The sequence below is a fragment of the Pieris brassicae genome, chromosome 8, assembly GCF_905147105.1.
Source record: "Pieris brassicae chromosome 8, ilPieBrab1.1, whole genome shotgun sequence".
Lineage (NCBI taxonomy): Eukaryota > Metazoa > Arthropoda > Insecta > Lepidoptera > Pieridae > Pieris > Pieris brassicae.
This window is the reverse complement of record NC_059672.1, coordinates 9,206,040-9,225,402: the sequence shown is the minus strand read 5'-3', so window position 1 is coordinate 9,225,402 and position 19,363 is coordinate 9,206,040. Positions and strand designations below refer to the sequence as shown.

General features: G+C 41.9%; 2 protein-coding genes across 5 annotated transcripts; one reads left to right on the top strand and one right to left on the bottom strand.

Moving 5' to 3' along the window:
- Window positions 1-297: 297 nt before the first annotated feature.
- Window positions 298-6,655, top strand: LOC123713220 (muskelin). 2 transcript variants are annotated; one of them, XM_045666788.1, is made up of 15 exons: window positions 298-542; window positions 759-971; window positions 1,105-1,306; window positions 2,416-2,608; window positions 2,729-2,904; window positions 3,128-3,245; window positions 3,331-3,557; window positions 4,303-4,466; window positions 4,592-4,730; window positions 4,810-4,995; window positions 5,070-5,228; window positions 5,319-5,558; window positions 5,640-5,795; window positions 5,880-6,119; window positions 6,338-6,655. In XM_045666788.1, exons 1-14 carry the CDS (start codon window positions 463-465, stop codon window positions 6,117-6,119), a joined length of 2,493 nt encoding a protein of 830 aa, XP_045522744.1. In that variant the 5' UTR covers window positions 298-462; the 3' UTR covers window positions 6,338-6,655. The 2 variants fall into 2 exon arrangements, with proteins under 2 accessions (XP_045522744.1, XP_045522743.1); XM_045666787.1 differs by having other exon boundaries at window positions 5,319-5,795.
- Window positions 6,656-8,149: 1,494 nt separating this feature from the next.
- Window positions 8,150-19,252, bottom strand: LOC123712736 (protein bicaudal D). Of its 3 annotated transcripts, XM_045665974.1 has the most exons (10): window positions 18,834-19,241; window positions 18,433-18,573; window positions 13,681-13,905; window positions 13,304-13,541; window positions 13,047-13,198; window positions 12,824-12,967; window positions 12,170-12,746; window positions 10,956-11,213; window positions 10,695-10,861; window positions 8,150-10,625 (listed from the first exon to the last, which is right to left on the bottom strand). In XM_045665974.1, the coding sequence occupies exons 1-10, from the start codon at window positions 19,047-19,049 to the stop codon at window positions 10,551-10,553; spliced, it is 2,193 nt and encodes a 730-aa protein (XP_045521930.1). In that variant the 5' UTR covers window positions 19,050-19,241; the 3' UTR covers window positions 8,150-10,550. The 3 variants fall into 3 exon arrangements, with proteins under 3 accessions (XP_045521930.1, XP_045521929.1, XP_045521931.1); XM_045665973.1 differs by lacking the exons at window positions 8,150-10,625; window positions 10,695-10,861 and adding an exon at window positions 11,560-12,069 and having other exon boundaries at window positions 11,100-11,213; window positions 18,834-19,252; XM_045665975.1 differs by lacking the exons at window positions 8,150-10,625; window positions 10,695-10,861; window positions 18,433-18,573; window positions 18,834-19,241 and adding exons at window positions 11,560-12,069; window positions 17,121-17,936 and having other exon boundaries at window positions 11,100-11,213.
- Window positions 19,253-19,363: the final 111 nt, after the last annotated feature.

Sequence of the window (19,363 nt, the reverse complement as noted above, 5' to 3'; positions counted from 1 at the left end):
ACATTTCAAGAGGAAGATGAAATAACTTCAGTAAAGATTTTTATGGAATTTATCGTATTTATTAAATATTTTTTGTTTATGCTGAATAGTCCTTTTGTTGAGGAATCTAGTATCACGTCTCTCAAGTGACCACCGATCACATATTGTACCCATCTGATTTCAGATATTTATCTATGTATTTATTCCATTAAACCATTTGACATCATCTATGACATGATTTTTTCTTGCAACCATCGGGAATAAACATATATATATATGATAGTTGTCAGGTGTCAACCAGTTTTAAATAATGTCATCTCGGGATGTCTACCGATAGCGGCGAATTGACATTTCTAAAAATTAAAATAAATTCAATAATTATTTATCTCTCTTGGTTTATGAATATTACTTATTACTAGCATTTAAAGTGTTCTTTCTTCGCAAAATTAATATAAGTGATTCGTAACAAAGTGTCGTGTTAAAATGGATGACAAGTTTGAAACACTGAAATTAAATTATAAAATACATAAATATTCTAGTTTCTCCGCCCACTACGTTCCTGAGTAAGTTACACAGTTAAATATTTAATAATCTATAAAAAAAAATGGTCAAATCAGACATTGATTTGAAATCTAGAGTATCACTAAGCTTCAATAGTAATGTTTCAAAATCTCAAATGGCATACATCTAGTATCTTGTTATTGTCTTAAAGAAGAATAAATAAATAAAATTTAATACCTAACATTATTATTAATCACTAATATACTACATATTGGCAGGAACATCTTGGTGAATAATCCTTCGGACCAGCTGTCTAGATGGTTTACAGACAGTTCTACATCATCGCAATTTATTGTTTTAAAACTTGATTCACCATCAATTGTAGAAACTATAAAATTTGGCAAATATATTAAGCCTCATGTGAGTGATTTGAAAAAGTTTCAAGTTTTTGGTGGAACCGATGAAAGTAACTTATCTTTATTATTGACGGGGTAAGTAGTAATATTATTTTCTTCTATTAGACAAGTAATTTTTTTATTTGTTGTTTACTGTAAGTTGGTAGAAAGAATATTTTTTGTTATTTTTATTTTAAGCTGAAGTCTATTTTTAATTTCTAAAAACCAGGGGGTTAAGAAAAGACAATGTAGCAGAAATCTTCAGATTACGACACAGGACAACTGAAGGCTTGTATCTACCTGTAAAATACATAAAAATAGTGCCATTACAATCTTGGGGGCCAGTTTCAAACTACACCATCTGGTATGTGGAACTCGAGGGAAAAAAACAGCCAGAATTTATAAGCAATGTGATGGAAACTATTAATATGGTTTGTAAAATTTTTAAAATATTATTGAGTTATTTAGAAAACTATGGACAAGAAATGATGATGTGTAAAATAAAAATTAAAAACAGGTTATAAGTGCTGTAATATTAATAACTCTTGTTGTAAAATACTGAACTTCGCTATTGTTAGTTTTAGGCACATTCATATTTTGGCTGTAGTTTTGTAACTTTTGTGCTTTTCATATCTTCTTTTTAGCTTGTTAAATGCTAACCTTGCAATAGTTATATGGACTTTTCTTTATTTATCTATCAATGTATACCCCCCAATGATTCTCAACTCTTAGAACAAACATCCCATTTCACAGTCAATATTTTTTTTGAGATTTTGGAGAAGTGCAGACAATAGTGTATTATTGAACAAAAATATAATTTAGGGGTAATTAAATAATAAAACAAAAATAAACTTTATCAAGTGAAATTATATTTTTTTATCTACTCTATATGTAATATTGATAAGGGTGTTGTATAAATTTTCTTTCAGTTTGTGGTTGTGTAGTTGTGTTATAAGGGATTAATTCTTTCACATATAATCCAATATCACTATTGGCATCATATGTCACTATAATCTGCAATTGTATGTTTATCTTTTAACTAATATACTAACATTTCAAACTTTGTTCCAAATACTACTTCACATGTAATGTGGTAATTTAAAAGCTGTTTTTACAATTATACCTATACCCAATATTTCTTTATGAAATTATAGTGTGCCATCATCATAATTTGCAAATTAAAACTGCACTAAGATTTGCTTTGTGCAGGTGACTTCGTTTTATTTGAAAATGGACTCAAAGATTTTCTCATGATCAACAAAGTCATGGGCAAGAGCTAGTATTGTTGTCATTGGCCAATGTCTTTACAAATTATCTTGCTTTTTATACTTAATTACCTAATTAATCTTAAATTGCAAAGTAATTAATATTGTTTACCAAAATATTTAAATTCGATAAATGATTAGTGTAAATAATATCTTGTAAAATATGCCCTTGCAATTTAAAAATGTAAATTAATCAATATTTTTCTTATAATTTAGTTTCTTATGAGTAACGGCGATTTTTTCTCTAGTGTTTAACAAACAAACAAAAATTTCAGCGTAAAGAAGAAGAAGCAGTCCGCATACTCTTGAAGCACCTCCGACGTCGAAGATACAAAGACGCGTTTGAAGCCTTGTCCCGTGAGAGTGGAGTACAACTGGAAGGACATATGCAAGCTCGACTATGGAACGCACTCGTCGAGAATGGAGATTATAAACTCGCCGAGAGAATATTTGAAGAATCAGCTCGAGGTATTTATATCAATATCTTACCTTTACTTTACCCGTGAGTTGTTTTGAAAAATTATCATTAGTCTTTTCTGGTGTAAAAATATTTTTTTTGACAAGATATTATGTATTTATAATCATTAGATGGGGAGCTCGACTGGTACATGTCATGGCAACCCTACACCCCGGAATGGCGCAAGCTTTGCGGTTGTTCCGCTCAAGTAGAAGAACGGCTGTGTTGCGGTGAGGCATCCCCAGAGGTGCATTCGCGACCTCATGATCTGTCTTGCGTTGACAGGGACCCTCGGCTCGAGGGCGCGGTGAGTTACATGTTTCTTAAAACCTTATATCTCAATTCAACTGGTTATTTAATAAAATGCGATATTTTATGGTCATCTGATACGAGGCCGTGGGCGCGTCAAACCATTAGAATGTTTTGCTTAAAGTACTTGCGGAAGACATAAGTAGGAGTAGGAATTAGTGATGCTCGGTTATTAAAGGTATCAATTACTGCTTATGAATGGTTTTATTTTATTCCACCAGGATGTGGCATTAAATGGAAACGAGGCGATCGAAAACTGCTTCATATCTTGCGGAACCGCGTGCGCCAACCGGCCCGGGCCTCGCGGCGGACACCAGCTGGTGGTCGATCCTAACACTGGTAAACCGTTTCGTTCATTTATTTTCATTCACATGAAAGCGGGAATATTTGATCTTTATCGCAACAAGTGGTTGAATAATTTCAGGGACGCTATACCTCTTCGGCGGTTGGAACGGGACGGAAGATCTGGACGACCTCTGGAGTTTCGACACGATCACGGAAAGGTGGAGTCTCCTCTGCAGGCACAGCGGCATGCTCGGAGGCCCTTCGCCTCGCTCCTGCCACAAAATGGTCTTCGACCCTATCAACGAGAAACTTTACACCATCGGAAGGTATCTGGACAACGCTCAGCGGACGCCGGCCAATTTGAACGTGAGATCCTCCAGTTACACTTAAACACATTTATATTTCTATCTCATTCCGTTAGGTATCTGTGTCTCCTTTTTTTGTCTATCCATCTAAGTTGTCTTCTCCTTTTTCGTTTATTGTACCTTGGGCACCAGTTTAATACTTTCTTGCTTCACTTTTCTGTTTCTTTAGACATGTGCCCCGCCGGCCCATTTCCACTTAAGTTTATTTATTTTAACTGTAACATCTTCTACCTTTGTTGTTCTTCTTAATGATGTATTCTTTATTTTATCTATTCTTTTCTTGCCTATCATTCAGCGTTCCATCCACCTCTGATACTCCTGTAGCTTTGTATGTTACGCTTTATTGGGCGAGTTTAAGATCCATAGCTTCCTTTTATGCTCGTTTTCATATTTATCATGACTTCTCTAATCGCCATAAAGCTCTTCCATGCCTTTGCTGTTGTTGTGTCGATATTCTTTGACTGTTGCATCGGTCATAGATATTGTCTGACCGAGGTACGAGTATACATTTTCTGCTCAGAAGAATTTTTTTATTAGTACATATTATTTCCTATTCATCCTGCTTTGCGAGTTGAGGCCCGTGGACCATCTCCAACTCCAATTCGTCGTGTGTTGCGACAAGTAAAATCGGGTCGTCAATTTATAAAAAACGTGTTAATTGATATAACGGATGCATATGTCCATGATGTGCGCGTTCAACGTGGAAAAATGTTTCGTATCGAAATAAAAAAAATATTGTATCGCAGAGCGACCTGTACGTGTACTCCGTGAGGTCGGCGGAGTGGTCGCTGGTGATGAGCGACACGGCGGCCACGGGCGGACCCAGGCTGGTCTTCGACCATCAGATGTGCATGGACCCCGACACCAGCACCATCTACGTGTTCGGGGGACGGGTGTTGCCGGCTAACACGTGTGTTTCTTTTTTTTATTCTTTAATTATAAATGCCGAGTGCTGATCTCGAGAATGGAGCGTTTTCGCTTAAAAAAAACATTATCAGTAAAGTTATATACTGAATATTTGAAAATGAATTGCAGCGAGGAAACGGCGAGTCCGCAGTACTCGGGCCTCTACGCGTACTACATCCAGACCTGCACGTGGCACCAACTTCTGCCCGACGACCACGACCTGCCGGCTCCGCAGCCGCGAGTCTCCCACTCCATGCTCTTCCACCCGGTTAGAGTCGTTCTATTTCCCTTCTCCGCTGCGTATCGAAAGCGAGACAATTGTAATACGTGCAGTCCTTCGTCTCCAGATCCAGCGCCGCCTATACATTTTCGCCGGGCAGCGCAACAAGGAGCAGCTGCTGGACGCGTGGTGGTACGAGGCGGGGTCGGGTCGGTGCGGGGCGCTGTGCCTGGGCTCCTGCGCCCCTCCGGCCGCCGGCTTCACGCAGAGGGCCACCGTCGACCCCGACACCGACGAGATCTTCGTGCTCTCGGTCCGTTCAGCTCCGACCGACGCGTCGTCGGCCTGGTTTCTATTGCCGTTTTACGATAAGGTGAACGTTTGCAGGGCATGAGCAAAGAAAAAGACCGCCGGGTGTACAACACCCTGTGGGTGCTGTCTCTGAGGAGGCTCACGTGGAGCTGCGTCTACAGGAACGAAGCGGTCACGCCCATGGAGCCCAGGCCGCGCTTCGCTCATCAGTTAGTCTACGACCCGGTCAGGAAGGTGGGTCGAATTGAGTGAATCCAGCGAAGTCCACAATATACTGGACCGAACCTTCAAAGTTTCTATTGAACAATATGAAATCTATCGTAGATCCACTATCTTTTCGGCGGCAACCCCGGCACGGCCAGCAGTCCCCGCCTGCGCTTGGACGATCTCTGGGCGTTGCGATTGACGCGTCCCGCCCTGTCCCGCGTCGTGGATTGCGCGCGCGCCGCCCTACGCGAATCCCGCTATCGGGAACTCGCGGCTGACCCGGCCGCCGCCCCCGAGGCCCTGGACTATCTGAGACACGAGCTCAGCGACGTCGTCGACCACGGAGATCCCGAACAGGTATCTTTATCCGCCATCGAATCGCGCGCCCGTGCGGCCGCACCTCGGTCGCGGCACCGACGAGCGAACGACGAATTGCAGGTGGCGAAGTTCCAGCGCCTGGCGACGGCGCTGTTCGCGGGCCGGACGCGCGACGAGTGCGCGCCCGTGTCCCTGTCTCCGCGACGCGTCCGGGCGCTCGCTCGACGCCGAGCCGCCGTCTGCGCCCCCGCGGACCTCGCGAGGGCTCTGGCCGCGGTAATCGCCATTCCTGTTTATATTTTGTTTAAACAGAGCTCGGTTTTATAAATAAGTATCGAAACTCGCGGCGATCACCCGCAGGTGTTGGGCGTGGACGACACCGTCCCAGAAGCGACGCAACCGTTCGAAGAGGCGACTCTGCCGGACGTAGACACGTGGGACGTCGGACGGGACGACGAGGAACCGACCCCGGCGAGCGGCCCCGGCGGGGCGTGGGACGAGAGAGCGGCCCGAATCGGGCTGTACGAGCGGCTGGCCGCCTACTTCCGTCCCAGCACCGTGCCCCCGGCCGCCGACATCATGGATCTCGTCGCTCTATAGGTACTTTAGTCTAAAGAAGAAGTTCTTCGCCGATGCCGCTTTACATAGGGATGGCAAATTGTAAATACCAATGGCATAGAATATCATAACTATCTGGTGCGACCGTCGTGCTCGTCATTGATGCACAAGCAAGTGTTGTGTTTTCGTATGTCGCTTGTCCTCTGTAAGTTAGTTAGAGTGCATTTTTGAAATAAAGAAATACATTAATTTTGTTTCAGACAACAAATAGTTCCGGCAACATCCAAAGCGTCACGTCCTTCCAGGTGACAGCATTACTTCGACTGATTGAATTCTTCCGTCGGCCCGAACACATCCATTGTTCAACCTACGAGCAATATTTAATTATAGAAATACGTGTTTAAGTTATTTCTCAAGATGCCGGCGTTGTTGGTTAATAATTTATATTTAAGATGTTAATTAAACTGACAGATAAAAAAGGCGATGTATTCGTTCTTTGCGATCAATGAAAATGGCCGTCTTTAGCATCGAGTGACATTAACAAAAAAATTATCTCAAATTCTAACCATTCGCTTATAGATATCATATTCTTAACGTAGCTGTATTATATATTTCAATTATGATTCAACAATGAAAGAACCTCCGGAACGCATGTTCCGGTTGTGAGTGAGACACTTTAAAACCGCGTCTATTAATCGTATCCATAAAAAGTCACGAAATAAGTACCGTCGTGTATCCCCGCCTTTACCGTGTTTAAGTTTGTTCCTAGATTAGTCTGTAATGTAGATTTTACGGAGCATTTGTAAATAGGTTAAATGTGCATTTAACGGTTTTAAAGTAGTTTCTCTTTTGTGAAAAGAGATATAGTTTTAAGGTTTAGAGACATGCGACGGGACGGTTCCGCTTTAGCTGGTGCAATTGGATTCGTAGGTAAATACGTAAATAGTATAAATGAGAAATACGTCCCGATCTAGCAGAGGGCTCAAACTGTACCTTTTATAAGACTACACTTTTCTTGACGCTCAAATATAAAAATGGTTGTAATTGCGCCGCGATTAAATAAATTTATGCGATTAGTATCTGGGCTTATTTGTTTAATGGCATTCTCGTTCACTCGTGAACCCTGTCACGTCACAAATTATCTCGCAAAAGCCATCGGGTAAGTTTAATCGGATCGTTACGTTGAGCGGAGGCGTATCCACTACACGTGTTGGTAATCACGAACTGTGATAGGAAGATAGTCATACGAGTATTTCATGTTTAAGCGCTTCGAAGAATTAAGGTTTCTTTTGTAAATGTTTATACGGTTATTGTTTCAGCGAGGCTTATCCTTTTATTTAGATGAATAAAAGTATTTGTGGTATAAAATTAAATGATTCTTTTATTTATTTATTTTCTCCTTATGAATAATGCCAGTACTTATTTTTTGATATATTTCTAAAATAATTTACAAACCTTTCAACACTAAATTATATGCTCGTATATTATGAACGAGGATCGAACAAAGGTTTTGATTAAAGTTTACTTAATGCCTTTTTCTATAATTAGCTTAGCCCGAAAATAGAATTCGGGTCAATACGTATATTTTTTATTTACGATGCGACACAGACGCATACAGAATTTTGTCCGAAATCGAGACCCTATTACCTGGTGTCATGGACTGGAAACGAATTTAATTCAAGGAAGACGTTCACCTCTAAAAAGAACGCCCTGCGTCGTATCATCATTATTTAAAGCCTCCAGAATCTCAATTCTCGGCATTAACATACTGGGCGGCGTTCAATTTCGCGGTCATTTGGAGGGAAAGTATCTAAAGAAGCATCGTGTGTTAGGCGTCGTACCAAGGCGAGACGGTACTTCACTCCAAGTAACTTTTTTTTCAACTCGATACAGCAGCGCAAATTGCCGGAAAAGTCATCATACTGCGTTGCAGGTACCAGTGTATATCAACTTTGTTAACTCTCAAGTAATCTTTAGAGTTCATACTATGAAACAATCGACATTTCTTTTTAAAAAGAGTATAAAGATTTATATCTTAATTGGACAAGATTTTGAACGAAAACAAAACAAAATTGTAAATATAATAATTTATTTGATACATGATTTCACATCAGTCAAGCGACAACGCGACGCGCGTTCGTTTCAAAATAAATACGCTCTTTCATGATATGTTCCCGGTGCTGGTTCATCTGTTTCTGTGGAATATGCTCATCAATATAAGTTCATCGACAAAGTTTCACCACGCGAGTTCTCTGTTCCGACACACGAAGACATGTGATCTGACGTTTCCAAAATGTTAATCGGCCATCTTTACGATAAAGCGAATAAACTTTAGAGTGAACCGTCAAACTGTGCATCGCGAGACAAAGTAATAGTAATTGACGAATAGAAGCGACAATGCAGCGAGGGAACATTCATGCGGGTTGTCGATTTAGAAAATCATGTCACGATACAATAAGTAGCAGGCATTTCATATACTTTAATATAAATAAAGAAGTAATATTCCTTTCTGTGACACAAAAATCATATTTACGCCTACGAAAAACGAGTTGATAACTTAAGTATATAAATTGTATAAGGAAAATAATATTTGGTTAATCGCTCCGAAACCACCACCGCTAAGGGCGGAGTAAACCGGGCGAGACAGCTTCATTTTGCGTATGAGCATGTCCGGCAGACACGCAGTCAAAGGTCCCTAAACAGGTTAACAATAAATAAAGGTAAATATTATGCATGTCAAAAAACATATATATATATATATATATATAGCTATTACTAATGTATAACACGAACAAAGTGTAAAGTGGACGTGAATAACAATCTACGAAATCAAAAATGATACAATTCATTCGGATCGCAACGAACCGAACAGTGCTGACTAGACACGGACGATACGTTCGCGACGTCTGCTGCTGGGCTACGAAAATAATACTAGAGAAAATACTAATTCTATAAATGGTAAAGTTCATCGTTAAGTACGCGAAGAAAATGATCTACAGTAATGTAAGCTAGTGAATAATACGTTCTAAAAACAATAAATGCAAGACATGGTCCACGCGCAGCGACCGCTCCGCTTCGGCCGCCAACGCCGTCGAGCTACGCAAATCAATAACACTAGAACGAGACTACCTCTAAGCCTAAACGGGTAAAGATAACTACGGTTCAACTAGCTACGAACGGACACTAGGAGAGAAACACTACCACCGAATGCCACACGTATCCTAACACGAAAAGCTGCACTACCGATCACATCCAATAACGTAAACAATAATAAAATCGTAACTTTTAATAAATATTTTGTAAATTTTGCCTTATCAATACGACGCCGGCCGACCCTCGTGAGCAAAGTTTTGAGCGACACTCGCACTACGTCGGGCCGAGGGAGAGCCGCGAGGGACGACGAATCGGGGCCGTCGCGACGGTGAGGGTCGGCCGGCTGTGGACAAGATTGGACGCGAGTGGCCGAGGCCACGGGACGGCAGAGACTGCGCCGGGCCGCCGCCGAGCTCCCGCGAGAACTCCGCGGCCGGCGCGGCGATCGACGAAACGACGGAAACACTACGAATACAACTAGAACGAGATGGACGAGAATAGACGGCGGAGGGCCACAACTCAACAACGCAACGACGAACGTACGACAGAATTCACGGTCTCATTGCGCACGACGGATGGACACCGATCGTTCGGTTCGCGTTCTGGACGTTCTGGAGACTCGTTAACGATTAGAGCTACTATATTTACACATACGACTCTTATAAATATGTATATTAATATAATAAAAATAACTTCGCACGGTCTGCGTCGAGTCGACGCGGTAAATAGAAAATTCGCGAAGGGCGCGGGATAACGGCGAATAAACATTCGATAAAAAATACATCGAACGCAATACGAAAATAGCCGTCGAGCGTTCGATACGATTTGCGGGCAAAATATATTTAGGGAAATTCGATATGAAAATATTGGGCGAGGATATAGGGACGCGCGAGGGACGAGCCGATCCACGGACTCTGCTCTCAGGGGCGGAGCGCGTGAGTCCTGTAGACCGTTCGAGGGCGCGTTCGCGAGTCTCACTCGCCGGTGACGTCGCGCCCGCACAGTTTGACGGTTCCGGGAAGCGTTCGGCGCGACGTCACCGCGACCGCGCCCTCCTAAGGCTAACTAGGTATTACAAAACGTACAAATAATTTATCCTCTAGAGCTATAGTAAAAAAGTGTCGTAACGTCCTAAATAAATTCGCGCATCGAGCGAGTGATCGTCGGCCGCCGGTCGGTCGCGTCGGTCCCGGATAAACACGTAAAGTGGAAATATAACGACCGAAAGGGAAGGACCGACTCGTGCGTCGCCGCGAAGCCGTCGGCTCCCGGAGGTGTAGGTCCCCGAGGGACTCGGCTGAAGCAGGCTCAGGGCGCCGGGCCATGCTGCAGCAGCTGGCGGAGGGCCACAGCGGCCGCCTTGAGCGCGCGAAGGATGCGCTAGAAGTCCCGAGGGCGCGCCCGGGCCGGCCCGCCTGCCTTGGGCACGCGGCGCGTGCGCATCTCGCGGTCAACCTGCGAAAACCCACCGTTGTAATACAGTTACGACCGCGTCGCGGCACTCCGATTAGGGGCACGGTGTACCTCGAGCTCCTCCAGCCTCTGCGTGAGAGAGAGCTTCTGCTGGACGGCGAGACGCAGGAGCTGGTTGAGGGTCTTCTTCTCCTCTTCGGCGCTGGTGAGGGCCTGCGTCAGCTCATCCACTTGGGTCACGTACTCTTCGCATCGCGCCGCGAACATGGCGCGTAGACCTGGATAAATCATTGACTAACGTCTCAAAACAGAAAATGACGAACGAGGGTCGGGACGTCGGTAGGGAGCTCCTCCCTGGCGCGCTTTACTGACTTGAGAAAGTTGCCGCGTCCTCCTTGAGCAGCCTCAGCTCGTTTCTCAGCTTGAGCATAGTCTCCGTGACGATGGTCTTCTCCGTCTCGTACTTGGACTTGAGGTTGGCGAGGGCCACTTCGGCCGTGTTTTTGTTGGACTTGAGAACGGTTCGCAAGGTCGCGATCTGCTCGCGTTTCGTGGACAATAGGGACTTCAGTTTGATCACTTGCTCTTGGAGCTCTGCCAATTCCGCCCCGCGCTCTTCAGCTTCCATCACTGTAATACACATATATTTACACTTTTTACTAGGGAAAATGCATTGTTGTTACTTCAAAAGAACATAAAAGGACGTTCCACAGACACAAATCAAGGCGATCTCATCAGTTACGTGTAGTGTAAGGTAAAATAATACAACATCTGCCTGTCGGGCAAAATATCCTTCGAGCTTCCTAAAATTCAACAGTAATACTTGCTACGGTACCCAGGTGACGTTTACTCAAATTCACCTCGAATACAACTATTTATATCTAAAGTAAGGCAGGGAACATCTACTGATCTAAGCGTTACTTTAACTACGTTTTACCTAAGCCACTGGAATTCTACAAAAGGGAAAGTGTCTCACGTATAGTTCAAATAACGTATTGCAACAAAGGAACGCAGGCGACAAAGCCGGAGCGGAGGGAGTCTCTCAAAGAATAGTTGCGCCTCTGGCTCTTGCGCTGAAGAGCGGCTCGCTTCGAGGACGAGCCCCTGCCGTGGGCCGAGGCGCGTCTCCACACCGCGTGGAGGTTTACGTCGCACCTCACTTCACACTTTCTAGCAAACACAAACGGTGAGATTCTACATTCGTACGGCACGTTCTCTCTCGATAGACTCTCCGTATCTCTCATTTGTACATAGCTTTCATATTGAGATATTCTCTCGAAGTGATGCGCGATCTCTTTGACAGTTTTTCCCTCACATATGTTGTCGCTACGGCTCTGTTTCGTTTCATGGGAATTCAGCTCCGACAGAAGATCGTTAAATTTCTGTCTGGTCTCGACAAATCTTAACTTGGCGTTTAGCCGGTCCTCGTTCTGTTTTATTGTGTCGTGACTTTTGGTTCTCAGAGAGAAATGGCAAGGTGTCGGGTCTGCAGAAAGGAATAAATCTAAATGACGTCAATGGAACAAGAGTGAAGCAAGAAAGAGACGTGCTGGGTCAATCGGGATATCATTAAGCCAAGAACTCACCGGGTTGATGCCTATGCCTGGAGTCGAGCGCCGTATCGAGTGCCGCTCGGAGATGCGTGAGCTGATCCAGCAGAGTGTCGGCGTATCTCGCCACGCTGCCGGCGGCCCGGAGGCCCTCCAGTTCCCCGGCCGCCAGAGCCAACGCCTCCTCGTCGACGCCCCGGCCTTCGGCGTTGGGACCGTCCGTCTGGTGCGCGTGCTCCAGTAGCAGCCTCTCGGGCTGGGTGCCGTTGACGGCGCACACGTGGTGGTACAGCTGCGCCAGCGTCTCCGCGGCAGACGTGAGCGCGGGCGCCGCCGACGCGAGCGCGCGGCCCGCCCCTCCCGCGATGGTCCGCATCAGCTCCGCCTCGGCCTGCAGCGCGGAGCAGCGCAACTCGGCCTCGGCCACGCGATCGCTGAGCTGCGCCAGCGCCTGGCGCTGCAGAGCGGCCGGCGAGGCGTCCGCCGCGATCTGCGCGGCCATCAGCTCGGCCAACGAGTCGCTGAGAGCTCCCACCTCGCCGCCCGACACGCGCCACCACGTCAGCCATTTTGCCGCCCGAGCGCTCACGCCGCCCTCGCTCTTCTCTTCGTCCTGACGTCGAGTCAGATGTTGTGAATTCGTGTTAAGGAAAGCGATATGACGCGATACGCTCTGTACGAAATACTCACGAGTGGCCCGCACTCGCCGTGCAAGTGCCGAAGGGCGCTGAGCCTCGACGCCAGTCGCACGAGGCCGGTTCTCAAGGCCGTCGCCGCCGCGCTCTCGGTTTCCGCCGTCGTCTGCGCAGTGCGTAGGGATGACGAGAGTTGACCCTGAAAACGTAGAGGGCGTTCGATAAATAAGTACTCACTCGCTTCCCTCGTAAGCTCGATTGGCGCTCGGCAGCCTTACGTTCTCGTTGTGGGCCTGCTCCAGCTGTTTCTCGAGTCTCGATATCTCGTGGAGATGCACCTCCGAGAAGAGGTCGGCGTGATGGTCAACGGCCAGCTCGGCGCTGCCGGAGCCGCCCGCTTCGCCCTCCTCGTCGCCGTCGTCCGGCATACCTGCCGATTTCTTTCACCTCAAATACACAGTTCCACAGGGATGGGGTAAATTAAATATTGTTAGCTTGATTTAAAAAAAGTCTCTTGATTGACTACAAACTATACCTCGTATACTGTACGCCAGATTCGTGATATTATAAGCTGCTTCTCTGCTAAGGTGCGCGTCGAGTTCCTTCTTGGCGGCGAACTTGGCTTCTCTCTCCGCCTGCAGCGCTTCGAGCGCTTCGGCCAGCTGCCTCTCTGCGATACGTCTGAGTGCAGCCATCTCTTCGGCCGCTGCACGAGCGTTCTCAGCTTCTTCACGCAATTGTCTAACTTCATGTTTTAAGCCTTCAAATTCGACCTAAAATTATAATAAAACCACAAGAATATTGCGAAACTGCAGTTGTTATAATGTGAATATTATATGCTTTTTCTTATGAATAATTAATTTTTCACTTCCGTTATTATGACATTAAAACTAGTTACTGTGGTAAACTTACTTGCGAGGATCGTAGAGCGGAAACTTGTTTCTGCAGGGATATATTTTCGTCTTCCAAATCGCCAATGTCTAGAAGTAACCTCTGCTCTCTCTGCCTGGCCTCCCTGAGCTCAGCTCTGAGGGCGGCTCGTTCCGATTCCCTTGTCGCTTTGTCAGCGCCCAGTTCCGAACTCTCCGCTAATAACCTATCTCTTTCACTGATTACACGTTCTAATTCATGGCGTAGCTGCAAAAGTAACAAAAATAAACGGCGAATTTCTAACAAGACGCTAAGAAAATATCATTCCCCACAAAGGCATAATATAACAGTTCTTTATAAACAATGCGCGTCTGCCACTCAATAGCAACTTAGTAAGCTTATTATACTTTCAAAGATTATCTAGACCAAGGGGATAATCACGCTTGAAGTGGTGTCACTTTAGAATATTAAACAGCTAAGAATGCCAACTGCAACATTTTATTTTTAATTAGTTTACTAATACACCTTAAATAATATATATATATATAGGTAGTGTTCTTGGCAACAATATGGTATTAATTTTATCGAGAAAATATAATTAGAGCATGTAATAAACTTGGCCTAACCGATATTATCAAATTATGATGGCTAACTAAACACGGAGGCTAATGCAATTTGTTCGACAACGTGATATAATGCTAAGGCTAGTCAGCCTTCGCCCATCCTGTCTAGCGCACTTAGTTGATTAGTGTCAAACACAAGTCTCTGGGCGCGGCCGACGGGGTGTTCCCTCATAATGTAGGCTCGAAATGGAAATTTTCACGAAATACGAAACCCACGGACGAAGTACACTAACCTTTATCGTGACGCTCAATTCTATGTCAGCATTGAACAAAGTTATTGGAGATAGATTGACTTACGACATAATATATATACATTTTGGAGGGGTAGATATATAGCAGTCAGTCAGTAAAAGTGAAAATGAATAATTTTCATATTATATATATCATATATATTTGGACTTCCATCAAAGTAACGAGCGGTCCATGGAATGAGTTTGTGAAATAAATATCGACCAATATTATGTGACATAATACAAAGCTTGCTAAATAGCGGCAAATTAACCCGGCCGTGAAATTAAAAAAAACTATAGTAAAATAAATGTAAAGTATTAAAGACCGCGTACGCCATAATTGTGCAGCCCATTGAATAGCCGCAATATACGAATTACATTTTATTCAAAGCTATCATGCATTTCAGAGGTCGACCTAAAAACTCTTGTCGAACAAGAGGCGATGCCGAGTTCTTTGAGAGTCATTAACATCGCGAAATGAAAATGTTATTCAATTTCTAGCGAAATATATTTTTCTGCAAAATACCAACTCGATGGCGATATTTTATTAATAATTAATGAGTTTTTTTTGGGTTGGGGGTAGAATTAAGTCGCTCGCCACTCCTAGATAATTTGATGATACTGATTATGTAGGATTCTCGGGGGGGCCATGATTGGAACACTTCCAAATGATTTTTGCTGCCGGATTTGCGTCTAAATATTAAAAAAAATTGTGTAATGTATTTAAATTTGTAAACAATCCGACATTTTCTACTTTTCTATTGGTTATGAGAGATGTGACATTCTGCATAAAAATAATTTTTTTAATTAATCGATTGTTTTTAGCATGAAAAATCGAGGAATAAAAAATTTATAGATTTTTTATTTATCTATTATTTACTCATTTATACATTTTAAAGTTTTAGAATGATCAACATTGAAATTAACCTAATTTCGTGTTGATAGATTGTAGGTGAAATCCCTATTAAATATATCAACGCATACCGCCATTTCGAATGTAGATTTTGTGTTTGTTTCTTTCAAGTTTACGTGAATGTGCTTCAGTGTTTATTTTATTTGGATTTTTTGGAAACTTGGCTATATTTTACAATCGAGGTATTTGTTATATAGCACTATTCATTAATATGTACTACATGTTAAATGTCACATTATTATTTATATACTGTAAACTAGATCTCGGTTAAGTTCGGTCCGCATATTTTTAGATAACTGGTACCTCAATACTAACTACTGGTACTCACTACTACAAAGCATCGGATTTATTCGATGTATCGTATTGTAAACATCGATGTATATCAAATATCCCTAAAATTTCAAGGTCTGGGTTGTAAAAGACCAGACATAATTTCAGACGTCAGGTCGGAAGGTGGCAGAAGAAAAATCAACTACGATTGATTTTCAATTAAAATCGCGTACAAAAACCGATTTTCACTTTTTAAAAAACGATTATTTTATCACATCTCTATTATTAAACTATACAACTCCTCCCCCCACCCTCTCACGAGCGAACCCCATTTCGGGCGACGGATTTCTAAACCTTTACTGTTTTTTTAATCTGGAATAACGAGATTTATGACGAAGATAATTAAAGTACTTCTTTAACGCAACTGTACTTGTAATGTTAATAAAATACTCAAATAATACGTATGAATATATATATTGCGTTATTCGTCAAGAAACCTTTTAAACTACAATAACAGAAATTTAATTTTGTACACGCCGATGGTTTGTTGGTTGATTGAGTAAAGCTAATAAAATCCGAGCAAACTGAGTTATCTCGCTGATTCACCGTACATTTGCATCGATAAGGAAATAATCGTCACATCGCGCTATGAATTAATTATATGAAATATAATCATTCTTGGGGAAACACTCACGACCAAGGCGCTTCTTCTAATTAATAACAGTTTTCTTAGGAATATCATATTTTTGACATCAAAGTACTCTTTCAAAGCTATTATAGCTAATATCTTAGATTTTCGCCTGTTTTCCTAAACAGTCTAAATCGCCTCGGTGCAAGTTTAACATTTGGCAAGCGGCGTATTTCCTCTAGACTAATCGGTCAATATCAGTTGCATTTCGCTGTAGAGGATGTAGCCATCCATCTCCACTCATGACGGGAGACGTGTTGTGTGATTTATACAATTTGCAAGCGTATGAGACAGCAATAAACAAGTCTCAATGATAACAGAATTGACCTGGATAAGCAGAGCTGCAGAGAGAATGCGTGCTATTCTTCTTAATTGGAATAAATTTTGTCTGGAATGTGATTATACTTTTTCATTTAGGAAATATTTATTCGAAAGCGAGTGATATATTTTTAAAACTAACTGTTATAATAGTTAGTCTTGTTAGTATGAAGTAATAATCTGAATTTGAAGGTATGGGCGTAACAATTAACAATTTAAAAGCTAAATTATTAAGCACGACAAATTAAATTCAATTGAAAAACGCTGTATTTGCCTCGTTTAAGAAACGGAATATGTTTAAACTATAAATGGAGCTTGAAATTAATTGTTTTGGCTGATCTCCAGCTACGCAAACATCAACAGAGTTCCATTAACTATGTCAACATTGTAAGCGTGATTTTGACATGTTCCTTGGGCAGGACATTGATATGAGACAGTACCTCTCCACCTTTGCTCATTTTGGTAAATGGTCGACAATTCCAAAACAGACAGCCACACAGCGATGAATCAAACGACACTTTCACATCACCGATATCTTTAAACTTCACACAATTGAGTAGCGCGGGAACATGAATCAAGGCCGGGTGATAAAAATAAATTTCTGGACGTGTTATGGACAAAATACTGCGCTTACGCCATTAGACGTCTAACGTTACAGACGTTTATTAAACTCTTTCGTAACTAAAACTTTATGGATTATTCTAACGATAACTGATTAATCACTCTTTTCAGTGCAGAAAAGATATTACAGTGCGTTCCATAGCCGAGTCCCGCGCATACTGTTCGAGGGTATCGGGATGATTCATGTCAATTGAACGACGACGGCAGACATAATTCGTCAGAATGTTCCTTACTAATTTCATTTAATATGGTAAGAATAATAAGGCTTATTATTTTTGCACCAAGAGTGCTTTAAAAATGCTATCAACACATTTACCTATTATTGATAATTTCATGAATATGGGGTCGGCAGTGATTGCTCTAGACATTCTACTTAAGGATGCTCTGTTGTTTGTCTCTTTTGGACATATTGTGACTTACCCCTAACCTATCTTAACATTCTATCAGGTCTACATTCTGGCTTAACCTGGGAAGCTGATAAAAGGGATCACCACCACCAATAACAGTATGAACTTGATTTCAGCTCTTGATAGTAAATTTTACTAGCGAAGAAAACTAAAGTATTTAAAGGCCGGCAACACACTTGCCAGCCTTCTGTCATTGTGAGTATCGCTTAACAGCAGGTGAGCCTCTTGCCCGTTTGCCTCCTATTACATTAAAAAAATAACTTTCTTAATTATAACTATTATTATTATCAATAAACAATAGTTATAATTAAGAAAGTTATTTTTTTTAGCAATCACTAACATACAAAAAAAACTGAATCAAACTGCTTGATAATAAATATTTCAAATATCAAATCAATTATAGAAATATAATTGATGAAATAGCAAATCTAGTTAATCACAGTAACAACAAGGTCATTAAAGACTACTAGTAATTAATAATTGTATAAATTTCTCAGATATTTCTTCCCGTAATATGAAAAATGAGGAAATGATGTGTTTCATATAAATGATATATAAAACATATACATAGAAACTCGATTATACATGTAAGTAACATAAATACAGTTAACAAGAATATAATTCAAATTTTAATGTGAATGTAATTTATTTTCTCTCAAAATATTATAAATTCATGAGCATGCTAGAAATATCTTGAGTGAAAATATTGCTCCAAATAACTCACCTGTTTAGTTTCACCTTCAAGCTCTATTATCTGGAGAGTGAGGGAGCTTTCCATAGCTGCAGACTCATTGAGCAATGCATTTTCTTGTTCTATACCACTTTGTGTCGTCTCCTTTTGGGTTGTGTCAAGTTTCATTAAAGCCTGCAAGATACCAATAACTTAGTACTATATATTTCAACAAACAAATATAAGCTGTTTCATACAATATAGTTAAATTATATATAGCAAACAGCTGGAATCAAATTCTTAATTTTACCAAACATCATAATTGAATTTGGGTGGCAATAGCACAGTTTTACATTACTATACATTAAAAAACTATTTTGAAGTTACGGTACACATGTTAATGCATTCATTAAGGCATGAAAAGTGAAAATACTACGGTAAGTAGGCCAGCTAACCTCCTGTGTGATCTCCAACTCGTGTTTCGTGTTTTCGTAGAGGCTTTCGAGCTCGTCGCATCGCTGTTGAAGGGAACTTTTCTCTTCGAGCAGTACCAGACCCAGCTGAGCTGACTGTATCTTCTCACTACTTGCTTGATCCAGCTCACGGCTTAGTCTCTCAATCTCCGCCTTCAGCTCAGCGATAGAAATACCGCTTTGAGCTGTGTCTGCCATTTTGACAGTACGGCGGATCTTTACTTAATAATTCATAAACAAACTAAACTATTTCATAAAAACAACTTTAAAACGTGTAAAATCAATGTTTCTTACTACATTCTCCTAACAAAAGTTCTCGTCTTGACAGATCACGGCACCTCACAAGTCACAATTAAAAATTATAATTTTATAATAGTGTTGTCCGAGTGTTCCGCATCCAATGATTGTCATTGTATTCATGACAACTATCGTACAGATACTGGATATATAGGTCTATATATCCAGTTGTTCCGAATATTTGGCATTTGAACTTTTCCAAAGACGAAAACTGT